Source organism: Anastrepha ludens, chromosome 3 (assembly GCF_028408465.1).
Source record: "Anastrepha ludens isolate Willacy chromosome 3, idAnaLude1.1, whole genome shotgun sequence".
In the NCBI taxonomy this organism is placed as follows: domain Eukaryota; kingdom Metazoa; phylum Arthropoda; class Insecta; order Diptera; family Tephritidae; genus Anastrepha; species Anastrepha ludens.
Genome location: NC_071499.1, coordinates 66,411,336 through 66,424,642, shown reverse-complemented (window position 1 = coordinate 66,424,642; position 13,307 = coordinate 66,411,336). Strand labels below are relative to the sequence as shown.

The following is a 13,307-nucleotide window of genomic DNA, read 5'->3' as shown; positions in this document are numbered from 1 at the left end:
GCCTAATAGTTTTATGCATGACTACCATTCGGTAAAGACTTGGTCGAAGCCCACTCTGGCTATCAAACCCCAAATGATAGAAAAAAGAGTTTTTCTAAAATCGCTCACCTCTCGGCGGGGAGTAACAAACATCCATGAAAATTCTCCTAAAAAGTTATCCAAGGTTCGGAAGCGAAATAAAACTGCAAGTCCCTACGTTTCAGGAACAACATCAAGACCCACACCACTAATTCGTGGAGGAAGATCTGAGTTAATACCTAATAACAATATATTTTCCAATTTCTTTTCCTAGCCGCCATCCATATTCATCCACTTTTTACTTTTGACGGTTATCTGCAAAAATAATCAATAAGGATAGGTCTAGGATAGCTCTAATCTAAACAGGGAAATAATTTAAACGACAATAGAAAGAAGAAAGTGTTAGATGCAACACCGGCTTGTGGTAGTAGAGGAAGGTCTTCTTTGCGTTGGAAAGATCAGGTGGAGAAGCACTTGACTTTACGTGGTGTAACGAACTGGCGCCGATTAGCACGAGAAGGAAACGACTAGTGCGGTTTATTAATCTTGTTCAAAATCGCTTAAGCAGTTATTGCGACAATCAATAAGTAGAAAAAGTGAATGTTAGCGTTGTCGAATTTATTTTAAAATTGAAGAAGATGTTTAAGAAAGAAAAAAATAAAAGAAAAAATAATAGTACTAGTAGTAGGAATTAATTGGAATTAATTGAAATAATGACAAATAATTCGCAATAAAAGTAAATCGTTCTGTGTCATTATATTGAATTAATATAATGCTACACTTTCTCCAAATAAATAAAGTCACAAACTAGTGAAAACACAACTTACTTGCTTTATTTTATTTCAATATTTCACACACTCACCTTCAACTAAGCTCAGTGATTTCGGGAGCATTCGTGATTTGTCACAAAACGATGAAGAGGAAAGAAGGACGCCGAGATTCTGGGTGAATTCTTTTTTGCAAAGAAGTGAAAGCCACAGTCTGGGAAACTAAACTTAAAAAAATTCGACCAATATGAGCGACACAAAAAAATACCAACTTTACTCAGTTTGCTGTCTCGATTGGTAATTTCATTGCAGTTGCCCACTGAAAGTCATCAACAATTAAGAGCCGAGAAGTTAAGTTATGTCGACAAGACGTTCTTGGTAATAGTCAATTATAGTGCCTATACTCACCAAAGTACATTACGTGTCAGGTTGACATAATCAAACTGATGACAGCCCGATACAAATGAAAAATCAATATCGTGTACGTGCGACATTTACGTGTGACGTTTACGTATGTAATCTGAGAAGTTTTAATTTTTGCCATGAAGCCGTTTCAGCTGAGTGCTCTCTTATTATACAGTGAACCCAAACAGTACATTTTAAAACCAATAACAAAATAAACTTAAAATAATTTAAAAATTTTTATTAAAATAATTACAAAGCGTAGTTTAACTGAATGAACTATTTGCATTTATTAGTTTTAGGTTTTGTTTATTATGCAATGAAAAATTGTGATTGATAACGCGGATGTATATATAAGTATGTAGTAAACATATGAATGGCAATATTATGTCGATACAAGCAACCACAATTTTACACATAAAACAGGTTTTTTATTTTGTATTGTCATACGGGCATATGTTTTGATCAATTTTTTAATCTGGCGTCAAACAACGTATACGTCGGTGAGTGTGACCACTTTTACACATGAACTATCGACTAAGCCGGTTTTAGCTGACCTTCTCTAATGTTTGAAATATAAAAAATTTGATGTTATGGTTATTGCATTATTTTTTGTTATTGTTGAAAAGAGTTAAATCTGCGTGAATTATTAATTCGTAACATATATAAAATGACGAACATTACAGCCCGGGTTTTTGCGGCTATGCAAAATTTGGATATTGCCGCTCTTTCCAAATATCCACCACACGAAATTCGCCCAGTATTACCTTCGTTAGTAAGGATGAGTCTACTATCACCGCTTGATAACACGGAATCATCAATGGAATCGCGAAAACAGATTTTAGCGGTACTAATAGGTATAGAAGTTGTAAACAGTATAGTTTCGTACTTGCAAGTAAACTACCACGAGCTCGAACAAGAATTGAAAAAGGAATTGCAGGCCCGCCAAAAATCTATGTATTTCGAAGGACAACAACCAGAGTTTGGTTTGCAGACTGGTATTGCTCTTGGTTTTGAGCGTGCCGATGTAACTCGGAAAGTGCGGGTTGTTTTGTCTGAAATTTTTAATATTCAATGGCAATTATCCGATCAAAAAAACTTTTTACAATCGGAGATTTTAGATGATGGAATTTATTTGGAGGAGGTTGTCGACATCTTGTGTATCGCGTTAGCAGAACTTCCGTCATTGCTAAATATTTTGGAATTAGCTGATGCACTGGTACACGTACAAAATGGACAACGTATTATTTGTGCACTAGTTGCAAATTTCCCTGATTGCTACAGAGATGTTGTAACGCATATCATTTTGAATTGTGATGAGGAAAGCAACGAAGGGAAGCTAAAGCTTTCATTATTAATGGCGCTTAATGAGATGAACCCATCGCAAGCTTTGCCCACTAGGTCTATATGCGTTGAAATTTTAAAAGTTCCATCTTTTATGTTAAAACTCTGTTTGAAGTTTCCTGAAGACTTGGTAAGTAAATGCATTATTTCATAATTTTTAATAGTTATCGCTGATATGAATAGCAGAACTAGATGTCAGGTGGTTATATATTCGTGGGAACGTCGAGGATGTCAGTAATTTAATATGAGCTGTGAGTATCGTTCGCGTTGTGTCATCATATTTTGAGCATTCCTTTAGGATGTGTTTTAATGAGTGCTATGAGTTACAAGTTGCGCAGATTTGATTTTTTACAATTATTAAGGCCTTTACAACAACCGTATATTTTCTATTATGCAAATGAGGTTTAATTAGAACTAATCAGATGTTTGATATTAAGTTAAAGCTTATAATTAACGGTGCCTTCGAAAAGTTTATTAGAAGTTGACAATTTAGAAATCGGCCTATTAATTAACGATGTCTTCGAAAAATTTATTAACAGTTTACAATTTAGAAATCGGCCTATAGTTAGTAATGTTACTCGTAAAAGCCACTTTTTAATAGTGGCGTAACCGAAACACACTTCCAATCATCAATAAAAATACTAATATAGTTGATAGGGATTTATTGAATGAAAGCCTAAGAGGCAGCACCAAAGAAGCAGGATTGGATTTTAATCTTATTTTTCCTTTCAATCCGTCGCGAGAGTTCGCCACCTTGAACGAATTTATTTTGTTTAAATCGGTTCAATTGCTGGCTTACGCGGAGGACATAGACATAATCGCATCCTCGCTGCCGAGTTTGAAAGAAGCCTTCGCAAATATTGAGAGCAGCAAAATGTATGGGTTTAGAAATGAACGAAGCAAAAACTAAAGCGCTAGTTTCAACTACATCAGACTCCGTCAGACATAATGTGGGTCAAATACTAAAAATCGGTGACTATGGTTTCGAAGTAGTGAAGGAATTTAAATACCTTGGGGTAATAATTAATCATGACAACAAAATTTCTGCAGAAATCAACCACTAATGCTGTGATTAAATATGTGGACCTTGTTAAAAATTTAGGGGTTACATTTAATAGAACTTTGACATGGAGCAACCACATCTTTACTGCCATCGCAACATTTTACACCAGTAAACATTCGACTGCTACTAGCTAAAACGTATTTGTTACCAATGTTACTGTATGGTTGTGAGTTATATACTCCTTGTGATAGTGTGTGTCGTAGTAAGCTAAATGTTTTGTATAACAACATTGCAAGATACGTTTACTGTAAAAAACGCTTCCGTATCCTTTTACGACTTGCTTAGGTTTAAATGTTTGGTTTTACTCCCAGATACCTCAAAGATCGACTTATGTTTTCAAAGTACCGCCGTTCGTTAAACTTAGTCCCGTTGAAATACAGTTGTTTGGTGGCTGAACGTCAATACTTTGTGTTCTCTGTCCGTCTTTGGAATACCTTACCAAAAATAAATTGCTTCGCTACCTTGCCGAAAATTGCTGAATGTACTCAAATGGCTCCACATTATTTAAATATCTTCCAATTAATCACTGCTCCTACTACTACTATTTTTACCGTACTTTCCTTTTTTAATACTTTCTCCAACTGATACTTCTTTACCAATAGCTGTAATTTTAATTTTGATTTTACTGTTAATCCTTTTATGTAAAAGTTTCATTGTAAAAATAACCTATGGTTGTATGTTGCCTTTAATATTAATATAATGCCACTATTTTTCGCTGTGTCACTCGCTCAATTATAATTACCATCTTGCTATACGGTAGTGAAACGTGACCACTTAATATGCAGATAAACAGAAGTTACTGATTTTCGAGAGAAGAGTTATACGAAAAATTTTTGGCGCGATATGCGATAAAGGCGAGTGGCATACCCATTTGTGGTAACCACAATCATGATCAACAGATTGAGATGGGCAGGTCACATATTGCGGGCTAACATGGATTACCCACCTCAACAATACTCTTCGGTAAATCCCACAGACAGAGAAAAAGGGGCCATCCGCCGCTTAGATGGATAGACGGCGTAGAAAAAAACGCAGGCTTATTGGGATATCGGGCATGGAGGACACAGACACAAAACCGATACAATTGGAGGCATATGCTATAGCAGGCGAAGTCCCGACTAGGGTTGTCCAGCCAACAATGATGATGATGATGCCTTCAATGATGTTATCATCTGAGAGAACAAGAGAGTCGAAATCAATGGCAGAAGAAAGGTTGGAGGCTGTCACCAGATCATCATCGAAAGTAGATGAAAACAAATCGGCAAATAAATCGGTCTCATCTTTTACCGAAGTAGCGGTGAAATCTTTATAAAAACTGTTTTCGGTAAACTTGATGATTTTCTTTAGATTTTACGTAGCGCCAGAAATTTTCTTACATCACTTTTCTTCTTACAAGTTCCGGCTTTTCAATTACGGTACACTTTTCTGCAACTCAAATAGTCTGTATTATTGTAGTCTGAATTATTTTCGACACAGGTTTCATTGAATGTGCTAAGACACAACTAGATCGACTTGTTTTACCGTGCTAAAAAAGGGGTTTTTTCTGCTAGTTCTGTCCAGTACCGAATTTATGATTTTGCTATGGGTCGATGACAGATATTGATTCGAAAATTATATACTTATTAATATTCCGTTTTTCCTTTTTATTTATATATTCGTATTCAGCTTCTACTTATGACACCATGTAATAAACATTTATCCTTTTTGCCTTAGATTGCGTTCCTGACTGGTATGTTACTGGGTAATGACCAGAATGTTCGCACTTGGTTCGCTATTTATATACGTTCGAGTCAAAAAAGAAAAAGTGACGCCCTGAGCTTGGTTCGAGCCGAACTTTTACAGCAGTTACAAAAAAATGTACAAAAATCATTCAGTCCAGGAAGTGGAGAAGATTACACAGTACAAGGAGTGGTGTTAATGCGTTTGTATTGCGCTCTTCGAGGAATAGCGGGGCTTAAGTAAGTATTACCTCTAAGTGAAGTGTGCTTCCCAAGACAATAAATTAATGAGAATGTTTGTTGGCAATCTTGGATAAGCATTACCAGCACGAGCCGGATTTAGTTAATACGACAGTCCAAGTGCTGTCACTTCAGCAGCATTCCTCTGACATTTATGGACAATCTTCATGCTATTACAACACCAGCCAGAAACAAAAAACGTTACAAGACAATCGGGGTTACATTGTCGGAATGATTCGATTTATTTTAGGCAAGGACCGTTATTCCAGCACCAATATCCGAAAGTTTACGGATATGTTTTATGCTTTTACAACAAAAAGAAAAGTCGCATGAAAAAGTTAAGAGGTTAGGGGTAGTCAGAGGCCCGAAATAATGATAATTTTCAATAATTTTTTTCTGCTAGTCAATTTCTTTATTTTACAAAAATAAAAACTTAGCATTAATACATCATGTTTCGACTTGACTTTAGCAAAATTCAAAAAACAAAATTGAAATCCTTTGATCAGGCACGAGTTTTTTATGTTTTTCAAAAGCAGTAGAAATTTGATTGAAATCTACCAAGCGGGTTTTAAGTTACAGTGATCACCAGTTCAAAAAACATAGTTTTGAGAAAAACGCATTTAAAGCGCCCGAGTGGCCTTTGTTAATTGTTGAATAACTTGAAAAGTATTTGTCGGATTCACTTCAAATTTTCACACAATATTTTTAAGGTATTATACTTTAAGAAAATAAAGAAAAAATGCAATTTTTTGAAAATTCTGACTACCCCTAACCCCTTAAAACAGACTTATTACGTTTGCTGCACCATTCTGGCCGCGTTTTTTCTTACGAAAGCTTTCACCTACAAGTTTGAAACATAAAAAATTGTTGCCCACAGGTTATCGGAAGTTCTCGAGATTAAACAGATATTATTTTCATACATTTTCCACATATTTATAATTTCGTTCCGTTTTAATTTCCAGATTTAACGATGACGAAGTTAATGTCCTAACACAATTAGTTACTAGTCGCCCGCAACCTACGCAATCTGGACTTCGATTTGTTTCATTAGCACTTTGTATGCTCATTGCATGTCCATCTCTTGTGTCTACAACTGCTCTTGAAAATAAATCAGTTGAATGGCTACAATGGCTTATAAAAGAAGATAAATTCTTCGGCAAAAAGTCGGATACATCTGCATCGCTTGGTGAAATGCTGCTGCTACTCGCAATACATTTTCATAGTAATCAAATAACAGCAATAAGCGAATTGGTTTGTTCAACTTTAGCTATGAAAATTCCTATCCGGCCAAACAGTACCAATCGCATAAAACAGGTTTTTACCCAAGATTTGTTTACTGAACAAGTGGTTGCTTCTCATGCGGTCCGAGTGCCAGTTACTCCAAATTTGAATGCAAACATTTCGGGTTACCTTTCAGTTCATTGTATCCACCAATTATTAAAATCGCGAGCTTTTTTAAAACACAAAGTACCCATTAAGTTGTGGATTTACAAGCAAATTTGTAGTTCTGTTCGACCGGTACATCCAGTTATGCCAGCTTTAATAGAAGTATACGTTAACACATTGATAGTACCAAATCCCTTGGGAAAAGTGAATGTTGATCACATGCACAAACCTTTTTCCGAAAATGAAATTTTATACATTTTCAAGTCGTCGAAAGCTACTACAATTGATAGTAAAAATCTTTTCGGAGCCTCACAAATGCTAGCCTCAGGCGCGACCGCTACGGAAATGGATGAAATAATGAGCATTGAAGTCAAATGTCCTTTAACCGCACAACTGCTTATATTATACTATTTGGTTCTTTATGAAGATACACGTCTTTCTAATACACACAATCAGTCTGTGGCTGGAAGGAAAATAAAAGAGTATTCAAACAGTTTTCTGGCAGAGCTTCCAATGAAGTATTTACTGCAGAAGGCGGAACATTATCAGAACGATTATGCTGGCCTGTTTCATCCATTACTTCGTTTGATTATTTCTAATTATCCTCATCTGAGTATGGTTGACGATTGGATGGAGGAACATTATATATCCACTTCTGTTTCTCCAAATCTCATGGTGAATAAACCAATTGATCGTTCTCTTGTAATTAAAGCATTGGAGAGAATAAATAGTAAACCATCGATAGCAATACGAGTTTTTAAAGCTCTTTTAAAGCTTCCTGCTGAAGACCTGGCACAGTACTCAGATTTGATTGTTGAAAACATGTCACAGGTGTTTCAAAAAAATGTTCCACGAATAATTCAAGATCTTTATAAAGATATATGGTTGCGTCTTAATTCTGTGCTTCCCACCAGTTTTTGGAAGATGTCGTTAAATTCTGTAATGAATTCAGAAAATAACGCCGCAATACGTACCTATGTTAACGAAGATTTATTGGATCCACTACAAGTTCTAAGGTATGCATATATTTGGAATATTTTTATGGGTCACATTTAAACGATTTATGAATTTCAGGTGCGGCAAACATGTCTTCTATTCTCCCTATACTTTAATGATACTACTACGCATCCTACAGGGTAGTTTAGCGGCGTCCAAAGCTTTTCTCAACATTCAAATGCAATCTAAACAAATATTAGATAAGAATGGTCAATTGCAATGTGACAGCGATCGAGACGAATTGAAAACAGCTTTGATTGCATCACAGGAGAGCGCAGCTGTCCATATACTCCTAGAAGTCCTAGCAGATATGAATAAAAATGCGGTGGATACGGTATCAACTTTTTCCTTACGAGAAACTCAGGGAATAATTTGCTCGTTTATACATCAAGCTTTTATATCCGAGCCTTCTTTGGCGAAACTTGTGCACTTTCAAACGTATCCGAGGGAAGTTATACCAATGATGGTAATGGGAGTCCCGTCAATGCACATTTGTATCGATTTTCTTCATGAATTTCTCAGTATGCCAGAAATGGATAAACAAATTTTCACAATTGATTTAGCATCACATCTTGTACTTAAATATGCCATACCAAAAAGTTTAAGTGTCTCGAAATTCTGTATTAGCACAGTTCAATCATCCCTATCCTTACTTTCTACACATGCTAAATGCCAATTTTTGAGCAACGTTCTTCCAGCCCTCATCCGATTCGCAGAGGCCTTTCCAATTTTAGTTGACGACTGTATTAATATTTTAATGCTAACTGGAAGGAGTTTGCATTCGCAAGGAACTTTAGGAATCAACTCTACTCAAATGCAACTTACATCCAATACAAAACAGAAATGCTTCAAGGATACCCAAGAATATATAAGTATGATAGAGGAAGCATTTGAAACGTTGATAACGAAAATAGTAAACAAAGTAGAACTGTACTGAATAAAGTAAGAAATTTCACGCTAAAGCATTATTTGCGTATGTATGTATATAAGTGCATATATATATTTAATGTAATAGGTATAAATTTAATTGATGAAGGGAAATAATCATTTGTTTTTGCTGGTCCATTTCATATAAATATGTATACCAAAGTGCAGTCTCTTGGTTGGGTTCTGGCAGTAAAAGCTAAAAGCTGCTCTGGCAGGTAAGCCACATTCGTTACAGTTGAAATATAAATGAGCGTATATTCGGTCTCTAATGCGGGAGTCATCGAGTAAGCACCGACAATTCGTCCTACGATAACAAAGAAACCCAGATTTATTTATATCCGGCCTTGCTCTCGTTAAAAACGAGATTTATCAGCAATACCAAAAGGAAAAGGCGGTCACCAGCTAATATTTATTTTCGGTTATTTACTTAAACTATGCTTTCTAATTAAACTAGGTTTAATTGTAACTAAACTGAGCTTAATAAATCCATCACAGTACTGAAAAACTGAACCTATGAAACGTATCTGCTTTTGTTGTTTCGCTTTTGAATACTCTGTTCTGATATTTAGAAAAACTTTTTATTGTTTAACGACCTGGGACCAGTTTTTTAGTGCATTTTTAACTTGTTTTTCCATCTAAAAACTCAATTTTGCAGTGTTAAACTCTATTTAAAAATTGGCATTTAAACTAACACGAAAAAATGAAAGCTCAAGATTTCCAAGGATTATAGATAACCAGGCTTGACCTTCACACACTCATCCAATCAGTCGCTGTACAGACGGAAACATAAGCGTATACTGTGTTGATTTTTTCATATATCACCAGCACAATCTCAGTTTTTTCGTAAAAAAAAGTCTTGGCTTTGGCGGCGTCAGCCAATTACCTGATAGCTTCAAATTCGCTGAGAGCCGGTTAACGGTCTGACATTGGCCACACCTTCTGAATTTGTTCACCATGCAACAATACGCCTGCGTTTAGTAATGTATGTAAGATGTATATGTAAAGACAGATACACTACATGCAAGAAAAAGGCGCATTCTTACTTCATGGCTTTAAAACTTAATTAGTTCTCATACGTAAAGGTAGTTTTTATTAAATATTTATCTACTATGAGAGAACCAAAACGAATGACATCGAAATATCGCTAAGCTACAGTGAGGTTGTTTTTGCACTTTTGCATATCCTTCTAGGCCACCACAACTGCAAAAAATAATTTCTTAGTGATATCTTCAATTTTAGATTTAGAGTTTCTCTCCTCGCAAATCAGGCAATTTTAACTGATAAGTCATTTTTAATACAAATTTTTAGCTTCTTTAGGCTATTCCAATGGTCCTTCATTGAACCAAAGATGCTCAATCCTTATTCGGTACATTTTGTTGAAAGAATTTCTTTGTTGTTCATTGCCTTTTGTTGAGTTCGTCCTAAATGGAGTTGTCAGCGTGCTAATTAATTTAAAAGTACTGTCGCCTGCTGACCACTTTGCTCCTGAAACAATGAGCGGGTATTATTCGCCAGGGAACAGTTATTATATTATAAATTCTCGCATCGTGCACACTGCCTCCATATCCCAAAACCATATGGCGAATTCGAAGTTTATGGTCACAGACTGCTTGAACTTTTGAGGAACAAATATGCTTTTTAAGAGCTATAGGAATGTTTTTCAAAAAAACACACGTAAAATTCAGAAAAATGCTTGAAATTTTTATTTATAATCGATAGTACAGTCCATACAATCTAATCTTTGAAGATTATTTCATGCAAATGTTGACCGCGACTGCGCTTGAAATGGTCCATCCGCTTAGTCCAATTTTGGCATACTCTTTCCAATGTTTCGGCCGGTATCTCACATATAAATGCTTTAATGTTGTCTTCCAATGCGTTAATTGAAACAGGCTTTTCTGAATAGACATGAGCTTTAACATAGTCCCACAAAAAATAATCTAAAGTTATTATATCGCACGATCTGGGTGGCCAATTGACAGGTCCTGAACGTGAAATAAAATGTTCACCGTACTCGCCTCTCAACAAGTCCATTGTTACGCGTGCATATTCACAAAAAATAAGAATATAGCAAAAAATTATTAAATTTTAGAAGTGAGAGATGCATGTTATAATACGTTCACATATAAGTGGATGATCTACTTTTTCGTGCTTAACTACCAATCCGTATTTAAAAAACGAGATTTCCCATACAAAATTTCTCTCCCAAAATCTGAGATTATAAAATAATCCTAGATAACAACCACACTTTTTGACATACAACCCTGAGTTTTCTGTGTAATGGATCATTATTTTTATGCGTGTAAAGAAAAACGTCAAATTAAAAACTAAATAAAATGGATGTGGGCAAAGAAAACAGGTTTGTAGACATAATTCTAATAAAATGTTTGTTAGGTATTATGTGTATTTGTTAGGTATACTGTGCATTCATATAACAGAAAAAAGCGTGTGTCCATAAACGCATTGTCCTCTTATTACTTATTATAAAATGTACTATCGAATTTAGGATGCGCTTTGCTGCCATAATTTTTTGAAACCTCAGTAAACGTCGTTTACGGATTTCCTCCAACTGTTTATTATTAGCGGCCAATCGGGCAATTAAATTAGCTATCCCTTCTCCTTGTCTTTTCTCCATATCGTTAATAATAATTAACACGTTCCCGCCGGCGCTGTTATTCATGGTCTTCGCCCACAGACGGCAACGTTTACATCTTTTCGCTCTATCGGAAGCGATTGCAGGTTATATAAAACGCAATTTTTTCATAAGGGTAGTCGTTTATGGCTTCTCATCTCATAGGTACCGTCTAATAAAGTACCATTGGTGGTACACGCCGTCCCATGAAGCAATCTTGTGCGAGCCATCGGTGGTACGCGCCGCCCCATGAAGCAGACTTGTGCGAGGCACCGGTGGTACGCGCCGGCGTGAACGTGTTAAGCAAACCAAAAACACCGAAACACCCCTCCAAAATAAGTTCTATGAAGAAAATCCTTTCACAGCAGTATTGACAGTTGACAGCCAATTTTGCAAGTAATCTGCCATATGTAAACGCGTAGATTAATTTTGTGGATTTATTGGTAGTTAATGCATATGTGAACCTATTTCACGGTGTTTATATTGTCGGTGTTCTAAACCCCCTATTGGAGAACCTTTGAAATCTCAATTCTACTAAAAAGAGGTTGTCTGTAAAGTCGGTTTACTGACGATAGTTTAACGTGATAACGTCATAAGAAAATACTGATTGAATGGTTGCATTTTTCAAAAGAAAATTTTAATTTTATTTGTTTGATAGATATTTTGTATGGATATAGAGATTGAGTTAACATTAACATAACATAATATACTTTAACATAACATAACATAATATAACATAACATAACATAACATAATATAACATAACATAACATAACATATCATAACATAACATAACATGCTGTTCAAGCAAGGTAACGACGCAAAAAATAATAATAACATTAAAAAAACAGGTATTATTAACAAACTTGGTTTTATTTTAAATTCTTTAAGTAAATCAAATTAATAATAATCAATAAGAAGGCATATGCAAATACAAATACGTGAATTTATATATGTACATATGCGCATATACATACATATATACGCTCACTTAAATAGGAGAGAGCAAGATGTCGAACGTTGCCGTTCGTTTGCTTTGTCGTTCGTTCCGCGCTTTCGCTTGCAGTTCATTCAATGCAATGAGCAAGGTAACGACAAATGAGCAAGGTAACGACATATGAGCAAGGTAACGACACATTTTTTCGTGCGTGCAGCTTGTTAAATCGAATTATAAGACGTTATCACGTCAAAATACTTAACAGTAGCATTTGCGCCTTCTGCTTTCATTAACATTAGGTATATTCATGAAGCAAAGAGTTTTTAACAATTGTTACAAATTATCAAGGTTTCGTGTTCATGTATAGTATAATTTTTTTTATTTGTATAACAACATTGCAAGATACGTGTACTGTAAAAAACGTTATGACCATATTTCTGTTTTTGCGAAAAAAATTGCTTCCGTACCCTTTTACGATTTGCTTAGGTTTAAATGTTTAGTTTTACTCTAAAAGATCATAAACACTCAGGAACCCAGATACCTCAAAGGTCGAGTTATGTTTTCAAAGTCCTGCAGTTCGTTAAACTTAGTCCCGATGAAATACAGTTGTTTGGTGGCTGAACGTCAATACTTTGTGTTCTCTGTCCGTCTTTGGAATATCTTAGCTTACAAAATTAAACGTATAAAAGAAAGCTCGTGTTTCAAAAATAAATTGCTTCGTTACCTTGCCGAAAATTGCTGAATGTACTCAAATGGCTCCACATATTTTAAATCTCTTCCAATTAATCCCTGCTCCTACTACTACTACTTTTACCTTACTTTCTCCAACTTATACTTCTTTACTACTATCTATAATTTTAATTTTAATTTTGATTTT

At 35.3% G+C, this 13,307-nt stretch overlaps 1 protein-coding gene across 1 annotated transcript; it reads left to right on the top strand.

The window, feature by feature from the left end:
* The first annotated feature begins 1,719 nt into the window (after positions 1-1,719).
* Positions 1,720-9,384, top strand: LOC128858128 (integrator complex subunit 2). The gene is made up of 4 exons (XM_054094130.1): positions 1,720-2,661; positions 5,308-5,552; positions 6,515-7,954; positions 8,013-9,384. Exons 1-4 carry the CDS (start codon positions 1,858-1,860, stop codon positions 8,869-8,871), a joined length of 3,348 nt encoding a protein of 1,115 aa, XP_053950105.1. The 5' UTR covers positions 1,720-1,857; the 3' UTR covers positions 8,872-9,384.
* Positions 9,385-13,307: the final 3,923 nt, after the last annotated feature.